Source organism: Leptidea sinapis, chromosome 36 (genome assembly GCF_905404315.1).
Source record: "Leptidea sinapis chromosome 36, ilLepSina1.1, whole genome shotgun sequence".
Classification (NCBI taxonomy): Eukaryota; Metazoa; Arthropoda; class Insecta; order Lepidoptera; family Pieridae; genus Leptidea; species Leptidea sinapis.
This window is the reverse complement of record NC_066300.1, coordinates 6,015,526-6,033,667: the sequence shown is the minus strand read 5'-3', so window position 1 is coordinate 6,033,667 and position 18,142 is coordinate 6,015,526. Positions and strand designations below refer to the sequence as shown.

Here is an 18,142-nt window from a genome sequence, read left to right as displayed (position 1 = left end):
TGCTTTAAATATTCTTGGTCAATAAGCAGCAATGTAAAACATTTATTCAGTACAGGTTACGCATGATGAATTCTGAAGTTATCATCCGATTCGGACAGTGACAGTTGACACACGACTAAGGAGAAGAGCGTGCTTACATTGTCTTTAGCTCACTTTTGCTGCTCCGCTACCAGACTGCGAATGATATGTCCCTATATATGTTTAGAACGTCATTGACACTCGTTAACTAATCTTGACAACTGCTCTTGACAAATACTATTCATAAAATCCTATTTTTACATGAGTGAATTTAATTTGTGGTCGACGCAAACAAAGTAGAAGGCTCTACTACTCGTGTTATGTAGAGCTATACATAATGATAATGGTGAACGCTTCTTAATGAAAATATAGCGTGTTCTCATATCAACATTTCCGTGGATGAGTGTAAAATTTGATGCTATTAATCCCACGTGCTACCCTCATAATGCAGATTGTTATTCACAATGCGTATGAAATGCCAGCATTGTGAAAGATTATGGTTATTTTTTCTATATAAAATAATAATAATACTCCATTTAATTAAATGATACACTTTATAGCAAAAAGTAATTTAAAAATTATAAGAATTAAAGTCAGATGACATTTTTGACATCAATGTTGTTTTGCTTCGCTAATAAAAACAATATTTATTAATATAGCTATTGTGATTAATTGTTACGTTTAGTCAAGTCACAAATAAATAAAAAACCAAAAAAATTTTCGGTAGCACCACCACTCGTATGTGTTTTCTTTTTGAGTATATTGAGTTGCACATATTTTATTACTTATTTGACTTTGCAAGCTGCCGAAAGAGTAACAGACCGTTGTATTGATTTTAGAAAAGTTACACGTTTAAAATAGATGCTGAAAATAGCTACCAATAATAGAACACGTTCGGTATGAAGCAGTTTTATTCCAGTTTGGTTATAGCTTACGGTCCTCTTGAGTCTCGCTCATTTCATTGGAAATTGCACCAATTTGATACGCAGGAGTCAATTCACATACACATAAGGAGGGAACTGTGGGCTCATATACGCATATCACACTCAACAGGCAGTGTTTCTCGGGCGATGTTGTCTTTGAAATTTCAGTACACACCTGTGCATTTACTCCCTTCGCCATTCAAGATTTGTGCCGGAACCTATACCAACAATCAACTCCAATTCCTTCTTCGTGAGTCCAATATGAATACACCAGTATGAAGATGCTGACTCACTGGCTGTAGATTAACAGGACTGGAATCTTTCTGTAGGCTGATGAAAATACCACAAAGAACCAAGTATTGAACTGGAGCCGGTAGCCGAAAAAAAATAAACGCACTCGTCATGACGATCGTTGGGGTAGGCCTGTGTACAGCAGTGGACGTCATACGGCTGAAATGATGATGAAGAGCCAGACTTAGTAGAAAAAAAATGAACTGAGGCTCGAAAATATACTTCTCAAGTGCTTTCATAAAAATTACTAGAAACTATAACATAATATGATACCAAACAGATCAATCATACTAAGTAGACATTCTAATTTTAGTGCACTTTACATCCACAATAATGGGAGTTCATCCCGTTGGAACTCAATAATAGCTTCTCCCCATCACACATTACGAATTTCATCGAAGAAGTACATCTGGGGAGATATTTTTATAAAAGAGGAGGACAAGCGAGCGTATGGCAGTTTAAGAAATCAACCCCACATACCAGAGGAATAGAAGTTTAGCCAGCTTTTATGGCGCTGGGTTGATGGTTCTCATGATATCGCGCTTTGAAGGTCATTCCGTAGTTTGTTGATATGTGGTAAAATGTCGAGGAACGCCACATATCCAGATGGTGAGTAGGATATCAATCAATGATATAAATCAGGTCTAACAGCTCTATGGAATACTACCCATACGTCTCTCGCAACGTCAAATGATCGATTCTTTCGAGTCGATTCCCGACGATTCATAGGGTACTGGATCCCTAACAGTTTGAATACAGTTTGCTCTGCATTGCACGTGTTCAAAATGTTTGAGCTAATATTGGGGCAAACCAGAGCAGAGATGAGACCAATTTTTCAATGTATTTTATTGTAAAACAGCGGCGGTAGCGTTTGACATCAAGCATCCCACACTTTTTAGCAACAAACACAATTTTTTTACTAACCACAACTATCTCTAGTTTAGCTTAATATTAAAAAAAAATCTACTTCTTAGTTTAGTTTTCTGTTAATTTTTAGTTTTTTCAACAATTGTTTTCAGATTTGTATCTGTATGAAATGTGAGAAAAAGCGTTTTTTTATGCTATATTGATTTGTAAATTAAGATGAACACATTGTAATGAAAATTCAAGATTGCCGTAAAATACACGGACGAGTAAAAAAAGAAGGACTCCGCGCCGTGATATTAGCAAGTGAAGCACCGTTATTAGTGTGTGCGGTTACGGGGGATACTAGTTACACGATTTTTTCACCCTTAAATAATCATATATGGCCACAAATACTTATATAGTATCGTTTTTACACTTTTTCACAACGCACAACGGGATTTTAAAAATATTTTATTGAGACGCAAATTGATTTGTTACAGACGATGACAATTCTCATAATGGCCGCCTATCGGCCTGTAGTAGTCTAAGTGTGTGCGTGAGGCTATGTATTTACACGTTAATCGGCTTGTTTTGGTGCTACACTGTAATGTAAGGTTATTTTTTACTAGTCCGTGGTATAATATGAGATATCATGCATTTCAAATTATCTGATTTTACAGATCAAATATATAATATTTAATAATTTATAAAAGAATTGCTAATGTAATCTATTTGCAAACACTAAAATTTGACAACATTAAGACGAAACGAATAAAATCTTATGCACGATTCGAGTTTGTCCACAGAGCAAATCAAATATGAGGCAAGCTGCTTTAATATACACAAAAACCTCATCAGGTTATAAAATGGGAAATCGAATTTTTCGTTGAATTTAGTACATGAAATAAATATATTGCAGCGATAACGGGTGTACGAGAGAAATTTATTATTTTTCATACATTTCAACGGGTGAAAGGTGTATTGTTGATTTTATAAAGCATGAGAATATGTATTAAACTGTTTGTGTTGCTTGTTGTGGGTGTGTATATTTTAATTCTCGAAATTAAACAGTTTTAAATTATAATTTATACGTCCCTGAGTGTACGGGTCACCTGGTGTTAAGTGATCACCGCCGCCCACAATCTCGTACATATTTATATTATTTTATTTTTATTTTTATTTATCGTGTCACTCATGACGCGAACCGATAACATTTTTAAATAAAACCCGCCACCGTCTGTAACCCCGTGGGACGGTCGCGCACGAAGTTGTCGGACTATAGATACATAATATTATTTTTATCTAAATTCAGGTTTTCCACATAAAAAACCAATAATTATTACTACTGTATACAATTAAAATAGTTAACTCTTCTTTCCTTAAGAGAACACTTCGCAATTCTGTCTATTGCCAACGCAAACATGTTCCAAAGTCATGTTGATTCATCAAACGCATACCGCCTGTTGACGACAAGCAAGAGAAAACGATAACATTGATCGCAAAATGGTGTGCAGAAATTCTATGAGACTTCTTCCACGAAATACGTGTTTTGAAAAAATCCTTACTTTGTGAAATAAATGTTTGTCATACAGAATCACCATTACATGCGCGAGGTATCTATCGCAATGTTTTCTTAATTTTTACAATTTATGAGTACATTATGAACGGCCAAAATTTGTGCAAAAAGCAATCATTGGGAGGATTTCTGCTTCCATAGAAACATAGGTACATTGCGCAAGATATATATCAGTAAAAAAGTAAACTGTAAATTTAAGAGAGATACATAAAAACGCTTTAGTCACGTACGAGCATTTGTATGGCCACTGTTAAGATGAGTCCGAAACAAAAATATGTGACAGCAAACATATAACTTAACTGCGTACCTTTTTCTTTTTGAGATCTAGAGGCTTATTGTTAAATCACTTTGGAGTGTCGGCGAAAAATACGTAAAAACTACAATGTCTCCATTACCCAAGGGAAGCGTATCTCATAGTTCCTGTTATTATCCCCACATAATAAATCTACACTCAGCCGCCATCATTAATCGAGTTCTGAAGTAATTTGTCATGCAGACAGACAGAAAGACGACGTACATTGAAACGATAAGTGTTAAACGCTTACACAACCAATGATACAGCTACCGCCGCACTTAACTCAATTGAATAAGGGTTGATTTCGCGTGTTTTCGAATCAAAAGTCTCATAAAGGGTTTTACGCTTAATTACAAGCCTGTAAGGGTTATTTTCGTATAATAAATGTGTAATGGGAGAGTATGACGGGCGTTTTGAGTTTTGAAGTAGTTTTGCATTTAGTGAACAGGTGTAAATGTGATTTTTAATTGTTTTTGATGAATGATGCGGGGAGATTTAAATGAGCCAAAGATTAATGAGACGTCGATGAATCAAAATTGAAATAAGAAGAAGTTTTAGTTGTAAGAATATACTTTTTTATAGGATAGGAGGCCAAATGACCATACATACGGTTAAAATGTCAGTTGCTAAACAAAAAAATATAAGAAAAAAAGAGAGTCGTTTATAAACTTATGTTATTTATTTTATGATTTAATAGGAGGAATATTTAGTTTAAACCTAAACTTTCGCTTAACATTACTCCAAATAACATAAAATTGACAACTGCTCTTGACAAATACTATTCATAAAATCCTATTTTTACATGAGTGAATTTAATTTGTGGTCGACGCAAACAAAGTAGAAGGCTCTACTACTCGTGTTATGTAGAGCTATACATAATGATAATGGTGAACGCTTCTTAATGAAAATATAGCGTGTTCTCATATCAACATTTCCGTGGATGAGTGTAAAATTTGATGCTATTAATCCCACGTGCTACCCTCATAATGCAGATTGTTATTCACAATGCGTATGAAATGCCAGCATTGTGAAAGATTATGGTTATTTTTTCTATATAAAATAATAATAATACTCCATTTAATTAAATGATACACTTTATAGCAAAAAGTAATTTAAAAATTATAAGAATTAAAGTCAGATGACATTTTTGACATCAATGTTGTTTTGCTTCGCTAATAAAAACAATATTTATTAATATAGCTATTGTGATTAATTGTTACGTTTAGTCAAGTCACAAATAAATAAAAAACTAAAAAATTTTTCGGTAGCACCACCACTCGTATGTGTTTTCTTTTTGAGTATATTGAGTTGCACATATTTTATTACTTATTTGACTTTGCAAGCTGCCGAAAGAGTAACAGACCGTTGTATTGATTTTAGAAAAGTTACACGTTTAAAATAGATGCTGAAAATAGCTACCAATAATAGAACACGTTCGGTATGAAGCAGTTTTATTCCAGTTTGGTTATAGCTTACGGTCCTCTTGAGTCTCGCTCATTTCATTGGATATTGCACCAATTTGATACGCAGGAGTCAATTCACATACACATAAGGAGGGAACTGTGGGCTCATATACGCATATCACACTCAACAGGTAGTGTTTCTCGGGCGATGTTGTCTTTGAAATTTCAGTACACACCTGTGCATTTACTCCCTTCGCCATTCAAGATTTGTGCCGGAACCTATACCAACAATCAACTCCAATTCCTTCTTCGTGAGTCCAATATGAATACACCAGTATGAAGATGCTGACTCACTGGCTGTAGATTAACAGGACTGGAATCTTTCTGTAGGCTGATGAAAATACCACAAAGAACCAAGTATTGAACTGGAGCCGGTAGCCGAAAAAAAATAAACGCGCTAGTCATGACGATCATTGGGGTAGGCCTGTGTACAGCAGTGGACGTCATACGGCTGAAATGATGATGAAGAGCCAGACTTAGTAGAAAAAAAATTAACTGAGGCTCGAAAATATACTTCTCAAGTGCTTTCATAAAAATTACTAGAAACTATAACATAATATAATACCAAACAGATCAATCATATTAAGTAGACATTCTAATTTTAGTGCACACATAATGGGAGTCCATCCCGTTGGAACTCAATAATAGCTTCTCCCCATTAGACATTACGCATTTCATCGAAGAAGTACGTCTGGAGAGATATTTTTATAAAAGAGGAGGAGAAGCGAGCGTATGGCACTTTAAGAGATCAACCCCACATACCAGAGGAACAGAAGTTTAGCCAGCTTTTATGGCGCTGGGTTGATGGTTCTCATAATATCGCGCTTTGAAGGTAATTCCATAGTTTGTTGATGTGTGGTAAAATGTGGAGGAACGTCACATATCCAGATGGTGAGTATCCTACTCACCATCTATCAATCAATGATATAAATCAGGTCTAACAGCTCTATGGAATACTACCCATACGTCTCTCGCAACGTCAAATGATCGATTCTTTCGAGTCGATTCCCGACGATTCATAGGGTACTGGATCCCTAACAGTTTGAATACAGTTTGCTCTGCATTGCACGTGTTCAAAATGTTTGAGCTAATATTGGGGCAAACCAGAGCAGAGATGAGACCAATTTTTCAATGTAATTTATTGTAAAACAGTGGCGGCAGCGTTTGACATCAAGCATCCCACACTTTTTAGCAACAAACACAATTTTTTTATTAACCACAACTATCTCTAGTTTAGCTTAATATTAAAAAAAAATCTACTTCTTAGTTTAGTTTTCTGTTAATTTTTAGTTTTTTCAACAATTGTTTTCAGATTTGTATCTGTATGAAATGTGAGAAAAAGCGTTTTTTTATGCTATATTGATTTGTAAATTAAGATGAACACATTGTAATGAAAATTCAAGATTGCCGTAAAATACACGGACGAGTAAAAAAAGAAGGACTCCGCGCCGTGATATTAGCAAGTGAAGCACCGTTATTAGTGTGTGCGGTTACGGGGGATACTAGTTACACGATTTTTTCACCCTTAAATAATCATATATGGCCACAAATACTTATATAGTATCGTTTTTACACTTTTTCACAACGCACAACGGGATTTTAAAAATATTTTATTGAGACGCAAATTGATTTGTTACAGACGATGACAATTCTCATAATGGCCGCCTATCGGCCTGTAGTAGTCTAAGTGTGTGCGTGAGGCTATGTATTTACACGTTAATCGGCTTGTTTAGGTGCTACACTGTAATGTAAGGTTATTTTTTACTAGTCCGTGGTATAATATGAGATATTATGCATTTCAAATTATCTGATTTTACAGATCAAATATATAATATTTAATAATTTATAAAAGAATTGCTAATGTAATCTATTTGCAAACACTAAAATTTGACAACATTAAGACGAAACGAATCAAATCTTATGCACGATTCGAGTTTGTCCACAGAGCAAATCAAATATGAGGCAAGCTGCTTTAATATACACAAAAACCTCATCAGGTTATAAAATGGGAAATCGAATTTTTCGTTGAATTTAGTACATGAAATAAATATATTGCAGCGATAACGGGTGTACGAGAGAAATTTATTATTTTTCATACATTTCAACGGGTGAAAGGTGTATTGTTGATTTTATAAAGCATGAGAATATGTATTAAACTATTTGTGTTGCTTGTTGTGGGTGTGTATATTTTAATTCTCGAAATTAAACAGTTTTAAATTATAGTTTATACGTCCCTGAGCGTACGGGTCACCTGGTGTTAAGTGATCACCGCCGCCCACATTCTCTTGCAACACCAGAGGAATCACAAGAGCGTTGCCGGCGTTTAAGGACGGTGTACGCACTTTTTTTGAAGGTACCCATGTCGTATCGTCCCGGAAACACTATAATTGATATTATTGAATATTACAATACTAAATTATGTTGGATTTACAATCTCCAGTCGGACTTAATGAAACGTCTATTCATAGCTGTTTGTGTATACAAAACCACTTTATAAAATTAAGATTCTGTGCCACAATAATTTATTATATTCCTTTAATTTTATTTTTGAAGTGAAATCTTCTTTAGCGACGTGAAAACTTTTCTTGCGATGGGTATAAAATGATAAACTCGCGTCGGGACACATGATCTGATCACCCGTGGCTGATATTAAAATGAATTCAAACTGATTAAACATTGACAATTATCCGCAAAGACAAATTTATATAATGCATTACAGGACACTTTAAGTGTCTGTTTGTCTGTCCACCTGTCAAACAACATCTTATTCGAGGCCAAGGAATATGATAATATTATTTTTAACTTCATATCAAATAACATATATACGTTTCACATTTAACGTAGTCGCGGATAAAAGTCGTCAAGAGTCGAGTTGGAGGCAAAAAGAGCGCACAGGAGATTTCTCTTTTGCCGTATGGGCCAGGGTGTCAATTCTCATGTGCAGCGGATGGCTGGTTGAAGTTACCAAGAGCAGCTTTCGACAAGCGAATAAATTAAGATGACACAGAATAACTGCTACACATGTGCGATAGTTTGTGTGTGCTAAAATGCTAGTGTATTTTGAATTTCAGTCCACATATCTATTGCACTACTTAACAAAACTGAAATCCACGAAGTGAATAATGATCTGAAAGCTGCTAACACAAGAAGAAAAACGCATCGATCAACTTCTTCATCCAGCGGCGATTTCAAGAAAGACGGTAAAGACCATTGTTTTTTTTATTACAAATATTTTGTAAGTTTGTTTTCGCTTCTACAATCGCTTTTACAATAATAATTACAACGTTTGACACGCCCGTTGATCTAGTGATATCCAGTGGCATTTAGTGATATCTAGAAATATTCAGTGGTAACCATGTGGGATAACGAGCCGCTTTGAAACTACCACTTAATTTGTTTTGTTTTTTGTAATACCAGTGTACTCGACAAATGAAATCTAAGCAAAAACAAATAACACATTACCGAAAACAAAAGTATGCCCAATTATAATATATTTTACTGGTGTAAGCAAAAATCACTGTCCACATTGCGACCTAGAAACAAATCGGTATTCGATATGATACATTTTTTTATGACAATAAGGGATGAGACGATCAGCTGATGGTCATTCATAAGCTCTACCCATTACAATGCTGTGCCACTCAGGATTCATGAAAAACTTAAAAATTCTGAGCAGTTGTAGTGACAACTGCGCTCGTCTCTTACTATATATATTACAATAAAAATATATTATCGACGATCGACGATAGGTGCAATCATTTATATGATGAATATGAATATTTGTTTCCGAGTCATGGATGATTATTTGTGTATATGTAGGTTTCAGTAAGTATATATCGTTGTCTTGTGTCTATAGTAGAGGCTGTGTCTGTTTGGGGCAAGATAATTTGTGTAACAGTGTGTCAATATTATTATTATTATATCTCTCAATTGCCATTCATTTCATCAACCACATGATAGGCAAAATAGGAATTAATTAAGATACGGTAGGTCATAGCTATAATATATGACTCATTTATTTTTATTAAAATTATTTGAATATAGACAACAATCTGGGCGGTAAAAGTGAGTCATTGGAGATTTCCGATTCATCAAGTTCATCAGAATCAGTAGATAGAGATAAGAAATCAACACCTGCGGGGACTGGTTGGTAAGTACAGAGGTAAAACTATGATTTTTCTGATTTATCTAGCTAGTATCAATGACACATTTTGAATTATTTTTAATTTACTGCATTACTAAGTCCTTCTGTTGAATGAAGCCCTATGAGCAGGAAAAACATACGCATACACACCAGTATGTTAACTGGGCACTGTCAGGTGACAGTACCCAGTTAACATACTGTACAATAGTACACAAACAGGTGTTTGTGTACTATTGTGACTCATATTTTCCATTTTTCCTATTTCGCTAGGAGAAAATGGCACAGGAAATGCACTCCTTGTCCCGACGACATGGTGAAGAAATGGAATGATCGTAGTATAAAGTGGATATGTGGTGGCTACCAAAGGGCCAGGAGGTCGTTCAAGAGTTCCTGCATGATGCATTACAGAAACTGCCAAGACGGAACAAGTAGGGTAAAGTTTGCAATGTACATGCCGTGTAAACATTCCAATTCTATTGGTATCAGTATATAAACGGACGCTAATAAATGTATTTTAGTAAATTATTTACTGCTGAAACTGCGAGTGACATAGCCATAAATACCAACTGAATTAGTAGAACTTTATTTTTTTGGAAAAATATCAGAAAAAGGAGGATTTATAATATAATACATGGATGAAATTGTGGAAGACAGCTAGGAATATATTTCTCATTAAGTTTACTAATATGTGATGAAAAACTTAAGATTTTTTCATGCGTGAGGAGTCATGAGTCAACACTGTAATAGATAAATGGGGAAAAAGTGTAGAGAGCTAAACCGAATAACATTTTCACAAAAAACCTTAGATCATTTATTTATCAAGATAGACTGTGAAAATGTCGAAAAAAATTGATAGTTAAACTCTATATTGAGTACACGCACACTAGCACAAAGTGACATACAAATCGCGAGTGTAAGACGTAGCTTGTGACGCACACTAAAGTGATAAACCTGGCCCGTTTTCATTGGTTGTCTGGCAACATTTAAGAAAAAACGTTATCATCGTTCTTCTTTTTCAACAATGTAGAGCAAGCATCATAATTTCAGATAAATGACAGATGACAAAATTCAGTGAACAAAAAAAACGTCAGTGACGTCATAAATTTTTGATTAATAATCATGGCATTATGACCTATTGGCGGTTTAATAATAGTATCATTATGACTTATAGGCGATTTCTATTATTAGTTAATAACTGAGTCTAAAAAAGGGAGGAATTTCGATATGTTTTATATTTATGTGCGTGCTCAGAATTCTGTCAATTCTAAACTTATTCCTTCCAGACCCTTAGCTTGATCCCAATTTAAATGTTTAGCAAATATTATCATAGACTTGATCTATTTGTTAATGTGTGCGTTAGCCAGTGGTTAAATAATTAAAACACACACGGCCTTACAAATAAAATTGGCATCAAATTATACCTAAGCGTAATCCAAGAATATGTCAAATGTTTTCAAATAGACATTTTCTCAAATAGACGTTTCCCGCGTTTATTTACAAGGCTGATTGACATTTGGAAAACTTCAGAATTATCATTATATTGACTGTGTTGTCAGCGATATACTTAGTCAAAATTTTGCATATTCTTGATTTGTTCTCAGGTATAACTTTATATCAAGTTTTTTTGTAAGGCCTTAAGAAGCTAATGCCAATTATGGCTGACCACTTACGATTTGGCAATCAAAATCGGTTACAGTTACGATAGATTTTCTAGCCTTTTCCATCTTCCTGTGTATCCGATAGTTCTTCTCCCTCGCACTCGACTCGTCTAACGCAAGTATATTTTAACCCTATTATTCCCAATAGTCTGCTAAGTTAAAGCATTGCTAATTCTCACTCTATCTTCTTCTATTGACCTAAGTCAGAATGAGAAAAAACACTCCTAAGCGGCTGTTTTAAGTTAGCGGACCATTATGAATAAGGGGGTTAGTCTATAGCAAACATTCACTTACAACTTCTAAGCTGTGTTTTAAATATATTTTTCAGTGTTCCTAAAGATTCATGACCACAGATGCGCGAATAGCACTGACGATGAAGGGCCGAACACCTACAGGGTCCACTTCTTTTACGACTACAAGGTTCGATCTGGTAGTGGATCCACTGCTTCATCATCAGAATCAAAGAGTGATTCTGATTCTACGTCGGAATAAAGCATGAGCATTTACTTATTAAATTTGATTAAAAATATTTCATAAGAATATCAGAGTGATTACATTTCCAAGAGGCCGGCAACGCTCCTGTAATTCCTCAGGTGTTGCAAGAGAATGTAGAGGGCGGTGATAAGTTGACACCAGATGAGCCGTACGATCGTTTAATCTCCTCTTCAATAAAAAAAGTATTTGACAGCTGTTGTTGAGACTGCCGATAAAGATTTTGAACTTTTAATATTTAAATTTGAAATTTCATAATAATATTTAAATCAATAGCATTATCAATTACAATTCACTTTTGAATAAATTATTAATCAAACATACACATTGAAATTTTTACTAAAACCATTCGCTTATAAGATATACACATCACTAATGTTGCATAATACGTCAGCTGTATAGCTACAGATATACTGCTTTAAGCGTTGCGGTGACGCGAGCTCTTTTTTTTTTCAATGGAATAGGAGGACAAACGAGCGTACGGGTCACCTGTTGTTAATCACCGCCGCCCACAATCTCGTACATATTTATATTATTTTATTTTTATTTATCGTGTCACTCATGACGCGAACCGATAACATTTTTAAATAAAACCCGCCACCGTCTGTAACCCCGTGGGACGGTCGCGCACGAAGTTGTCGGACTATAGATACATAATATTATTTTTATCTAAATTCAGGTTTTCCACATAAAAAACCAATAATTATTACTACTGTATACAATTAAAATAGTTAACTCTTCTTTCCTTAAGAGAACACTTCGCAATTCTGTCTATTGCCAACGCAAACATGTTCCAAAGTCATGTTGATTCATCAAACGCATACCGCCTGTTGACGACAAGCAAGAGAAAACGATAACATTGATCGAAAAATGGTGTGCAGAAATTTTATAAGACTTCTTCCACGAAATACGTGTTTTGAAAAAATCCTTACTTTGTGAAATAAATGTTTGTCATACAGAATCACCATTACATGCGCCAGGTATCTATCGCAATGTTTTCTTAATTTTTACAATTTATGAGTACATTATGAACGGCCAAAATTTGTGCAAAAAAGCAATCATTGGGAGGATTTCTGCTTCCATAGAAACATAGGTACATTGCGCAAGATATATATCAGTACAAAAGTAAACTGTAAATTTAAGAGAGATACATAAAAACGCTTTAGTCACGTACGAGCATTTGTATGGCCACTGTTAAGATGAGTCCGAAACAAAAATATGTGACAGCAAACATATAACTTAACTGCGTACCTTTTTCTTTTTGAGATCTAGAGGCTTATTGTTAAATCACTTTGGAGTGTCGGCGAAAATTACGTAAAAACTACAATGTCTCCATTACCCAAGGGAAGCGTATCTCATAGTTCCTGTTATTATCCCCACATAATAAATCTACACTCAGCCGCCATCATTAATCGAGTTCTGAAGTAATTTGTCATGCAGACAGACAGAAAGACGACGTACATTGAAACGATAAGTGTTAAACGCTTACACAACCAATGATACAGCTACCGCCGCACTTAACTCAATTGAATAAGGGTTGATTTCGCGTGTTTTCGAATCAAAAGTCTCATAAAGGGTTTTACGCTTAATTACAAGCCTGTAAGGGTTATTTTCGTATAATAAATGTGTAATGGGAGAGTATGACGGGCGTTTTGAGTTTTGAAGTAGTTTTGCATTTAGTGAACAGGTGTAAATGTGATTTTTAATTGTTTTTGATGAATGATGCGGGGAGATTTAAATGAGCCAAAGATTAATGAGACGTCGATGAATCAAAATTGAAATAAGAAGAAGTTTTAGTTGTAAGAATATACTTTTTTATAGGATAGGAGGCCAAATGACCATACATACGGTTAAAATGTCAGTTGCTAAACAAAAAAATATAAGAAAAAAAGAGAGTCGTTTATAAACTTATGTTATTTATTTTATGATTTAATAGGAGGAATATTTCGTTTAAACCTAAACTTTCGCTTACCATTACTCCAAATAACATAAATTTTGTTTCCAAAAATGCAGAAAAGAAAATATGTACCAGACAGTAAACGCCAGACCTTGGGTCAACTGATAAATCGGTAAGGCGCCTGGATAGCTCTTTTATGAGTTTTTGTGCCGATGAGCCCCAAAATGAATTAATTTAAATTATTAATTATTTCAGCCATTTGATACTCCAATTATTTGAATTATATTCAGAAAGACTGCCTTTGAGCTACAGTTAATCGTGTTCAATTCCTTTTTGTGGTAATGAGGATTTCCTATCACACGAAGTACAGAAAGGGTCGATGTGTGGGTGATCAACAACCATCAAGTGATGTTGTTGATGACTAACATAAAAAAATATGGGTTTCACTCCGAGACTGTGAAAACTTGAACATTAACGTTGTGCCTTTTTTTTTCATATTTTAGAATGGTTATGGACTAATTACGCACGAATTGCTTTATTTATCAGTATGCTATCTTATTCTCTATCTATTCTCTTCTGTCTATTTTATATGAAAAAGTTTATCGCTCAGAAAAATAGACTTTGATTCACAATATCAACGACTGTCTTACAAATTTTCGATCAGGCCACGTGTCCTGACGCCAGTTCAACATTTTTATACACATCCCAAGAAAAGTGCTAAAGAAACATTCACTTCAAAAATATTCCTTGAAGTACAAATGTCCTTAAGCAAGTTTAGGAGCCCTGTAGTTGAGAATATAATGTATGCAAACATTTGAAGAGTAAATGACGAAGACACCTCTTCGCAAGAAAAATGGGGCGCCGTTAGGAGACGCAGGTCGCGGTGTGTGCTTGCAAATTATCTCGTTTATCTTGAAATTTTGTTCACGTACTCTGAAGACGAGCTTCGTTCTGACACTCTTATTTTAAGGGCTCCGTGCCCTAAGGGTGATTACCCTTCATCAGTAACTTATCATTACTAAGACTCCGCTTTCTGTCCGTCCGTACGCTCAATCGGTCAAATTCAAAATGAAATAAACTATAAGGTTTAAGCTAAGCGCTTTTAAATAGTCATTTTAAATATTTCTTTTGAATTAACCATGAGCTCGTGAGAAGAACATACAAGAAACTCAACGGCCACTGTCATCTGCCCACTCAACGGTCATTTCAATCAAATAGAGTATTTTACAATCGCTGTAATATTCAAGACAAATTATTTTGTAAGGTGCTGCATCCAATATATGAATCGTTTAAAAAATTTAAATAATATTAATTTCTTCATGAGCAGCAATAAAGAAAAAACTGTATATATATAAATTATCGTATAAAGGTTGCATCAAACTTTAGAGCTTGAATTCATTGTTTGTGTAAGTATGCTTCGTGAACATGTCGTGGTCGCGAATACTGACATAATTTGTAATTGTCCAACAAATACAATTATTTATTTATTTAGGTCAATTAATTATTTATTGAGGTCAGTCCATAGACTTAGACAATACCAGCGTTTAGACTACCTGACAGCCCGAAAATGCGTGAACTATTTTGATTTGTCTATGTGTGCGTTAGCTAATGGTTTGATATTCATAATAATAAGAAGCTAACGACTGCGTAGCTGACTGTTTTACGAAAGGTTACAGTAACAATAGATTCACTTTCCTCTTTAACCGACTTCGAAAAGGAGGAGGTTCTCAATTAAACCGGTATTTTAATTATGTACACTGATTACTCTGAGATTGATCTCAGATTTCCGTGATTCTTCTTTAGTTTGATGCAGAACGTTTGTCATTTCGTCTCACAAAAAAAATTGGCATAGTTTGTCCTCATACTTTTCATTTTATGAACATTTTTAATGAAAATTTTTGTATGTGACTTAAACCCTATCAATAGGTAGCACATACAAATAACAGTATTTTATTAATACTAAAGGTATAAGATTTGCATAAGAGGTGTATAAAATTAAATCTCTATTAAGTTATTTTATACTTATGAGTTTATGAAGTCGGTTTATTAAGCGTAGTTTTTATTTCAATCTTGCTGTATCACTGTTAGAGATGTAGTTCTTTTTAATGTTTATATTGTTTATCACGATTTTCTTTTTTTATTTGCTTTTCACATTGGAAACCTCATAATTAATGACCAGCTCAAAGCCATTGTCATCAAATAATTTAAAACTTTTTTATATATTTTACTAGCTGACCCCACAGACGTTGTTCTGTAGATAATAAAAAAAATACTGTTTTATAGGAATTTGCCAATAATATTTCAAAACATCCAAGAATTATTTCGTAAAAAATGCAACCTGTTGTTATAATGAAATTGTTTCACAGCTGAACTGTCAAACCGTGCGTCACAAAATTATCTCATAGAAAATATTGCCATACAAAACAAATATTGAAAATAAAAACGATTATGGGTCCTAAATCAAAATAAAAACTATCCTATCTCTGAAGTTGGACCAAACTACACCATAAAGTAATCCCCATTAAAATCCGTTCATTAGTTTAGGAGTCCATCGCGGACAAACAACGTATCATGTAATTTATATATATGAAGATAATATTATTTTGTTATTAAAGTTGAAAATTTGATTCAGATTAAAATCTTAACTTTAATTTTGCAATTTGTATCATGGTTTTTATTTCACAATGCCAAAGATCAAAGCCGAAATAGTAGAATCGCATTTGTTGGAAAAGGCGGGAGTGATCACCTAAAATAAAATGGCACATTTTTTTTAGGCTTTGAGAAGATACAAAAGAAACAGTTGACTTTACAAGTTTGAGTGACACATCAATTAAAAAAGAGAATGAATTATATTATATTACTCAGAATAGCGAATAAACCGCCGACTGCTATCAAAAATAAAATCGGTTCAGTCGTAGTCCTCAGGGAATATATTTTATTAATAGATTTGATAAGAAACAATATTCTTACCAGCCGTTTAAGCAACTTGTACAACACTGCAAAGACCTAATATAACTCAATATTCCTAAAATTTTAATGTTTATAAATAATATTGTATGTTCCAAAATAAACACTCAAAAAACGGGACATTTGTGAAGCCAATGAGAACACCGCAATAGATCCGTTCACATGATAGTTTCAACACAGTTTAGATAAATATAGTTAGCTGTTGTTTTGAGTTATTCGTTTGAAACTAATTTGAAGTCTAAACCGTCGCATCGTGATGCGATATGAGAATACATTCATGTGATGAAAATGTTACGTAAGGACAGTATAAAATTTAGCTTAAGCCAAGAAGATTTTGTGCTCAATTTGAGAAAATTTCCAAGTTGGACTTAAATTGTTTTTGGCACCAGTTAGGAGTATGAATTTGATATAAATCATTCACAAAGACTACTGTTGGCTCTCCTCAGGCTCCTATTTTTTAAGTCGCACGCCTATTGATTCCTAATAAAGTGTATAAGTGTATTAAAGATATACTTACGAACTGTATATTTCTAGACTGTGGTTCCAACGTCCAATAACCCTTTATTAACAGGGCTTGTCACAACGCCGCATTCGCCACGGGATTATTCGACCCCAGAGCGAAAATTGACGATTTTGTTTCTACAACGCAGTGCCCGCTTCAGTGTTATGACATTGTGGCAAAACCGGACGTGACAACAGTTTAATGGATATCAATAATAAAATATCAACATTTTATTGTTCTTCTTTCAATCGATTTGACATTAAAATTGTTGTCAGCTAAATATTGTAGAATTTTATGTATCCATCTCTGTAGATTAATATTAATATAATTAAAACTATTTTTACTTTAAAATTTTTTTCAACAAACAAATAACTTGATACGAAGTTGCTTTAAATTAGGAGTTATGAGTATTGAAGAATAAGAAGTCAAATAAGAATATATTGTCACTAATAAAATTGTAACGAATACTGAAGTCGAATAGAAGTTTAGTTAGGATGAAGTAAATAAAGCAGTATAAATTGAGTTTCATGTTGAATAATTGTATATAATTTTAGATTGTATATAAATTTTAATAGAAAAGATTTTCTAAAATTATCTAACACATCCATTAATCTATAAATTAAAAACCATAACTACCCATACCAAAAAAGAAGAGGACATTGTCAGTATCTTTTGCCAAAAACCATCTGTGTACAGCAAATACCACCACCGAGGAAATAAATGGCGCTAAACTTCATAATGACAACTACGACAAATACTATCTTTGACTCACTTCATCCGCAGTCCCCCTGAAAACGAGATCTGGAAAGGTCTTGAAACGTCGGGTTAACTAAAATAAAAATGTAACTTTTACGCAAACATCTAATGTAAGACCGATACAATTACACGCGTTTTAATCCTTCAAGAGTGTTTTATTTAAAAATAATTTTAGAACCTGCGCTTTAAGGGCATACATTATCTATCTGACTTTATCATTAAAATATTTTTTATATTACGGTTGGAAATAAATGTTATTGATATAATTAAAATCTTGCTCAAGTCAAGTACTGGGCAATCAACACATAATATTA

The 18,142-nt window shown here is 34.0% G+C and overlaps 2 protein-coding genes across 2 annotated transcripts in view; one reads left to right on the top strand and one right to left on the bottom strand.

The window, feature by feature from the left end:
• The window catches only part of LOC126975575 (dystrophin, isoforms A/C/F/G/H), a 657,038-nt gene that overhangs the window by 299,736 nt on the left and 339,160 nt on the right, over window positions 1–18,142 (bottom strand). The gene's annotated exons all lie outside the window — the stretch shown is intronic.
• On the top strand, window positions 2,969–11,754 carry LOC126975583 (uncharacterized). The gene is made up of 5 exons (XM_050823532.1): window positions 2,969–3,117; window positions 8,484–8,612; window positions 9,457–9,562; window positions 9,827–9,984; window positions 11,543–11,754. Exons 1-5 carry the CDS (start codon window positions 3,078–3,080, stop codon window positions 11,704–11,706), a joined length of 597 nt encoding a protein of 198 aa, XP_050679489.1. The 5' UTR covers window positions 2,969–3,077; the 3' UTR covers window positions 11,707–11,754.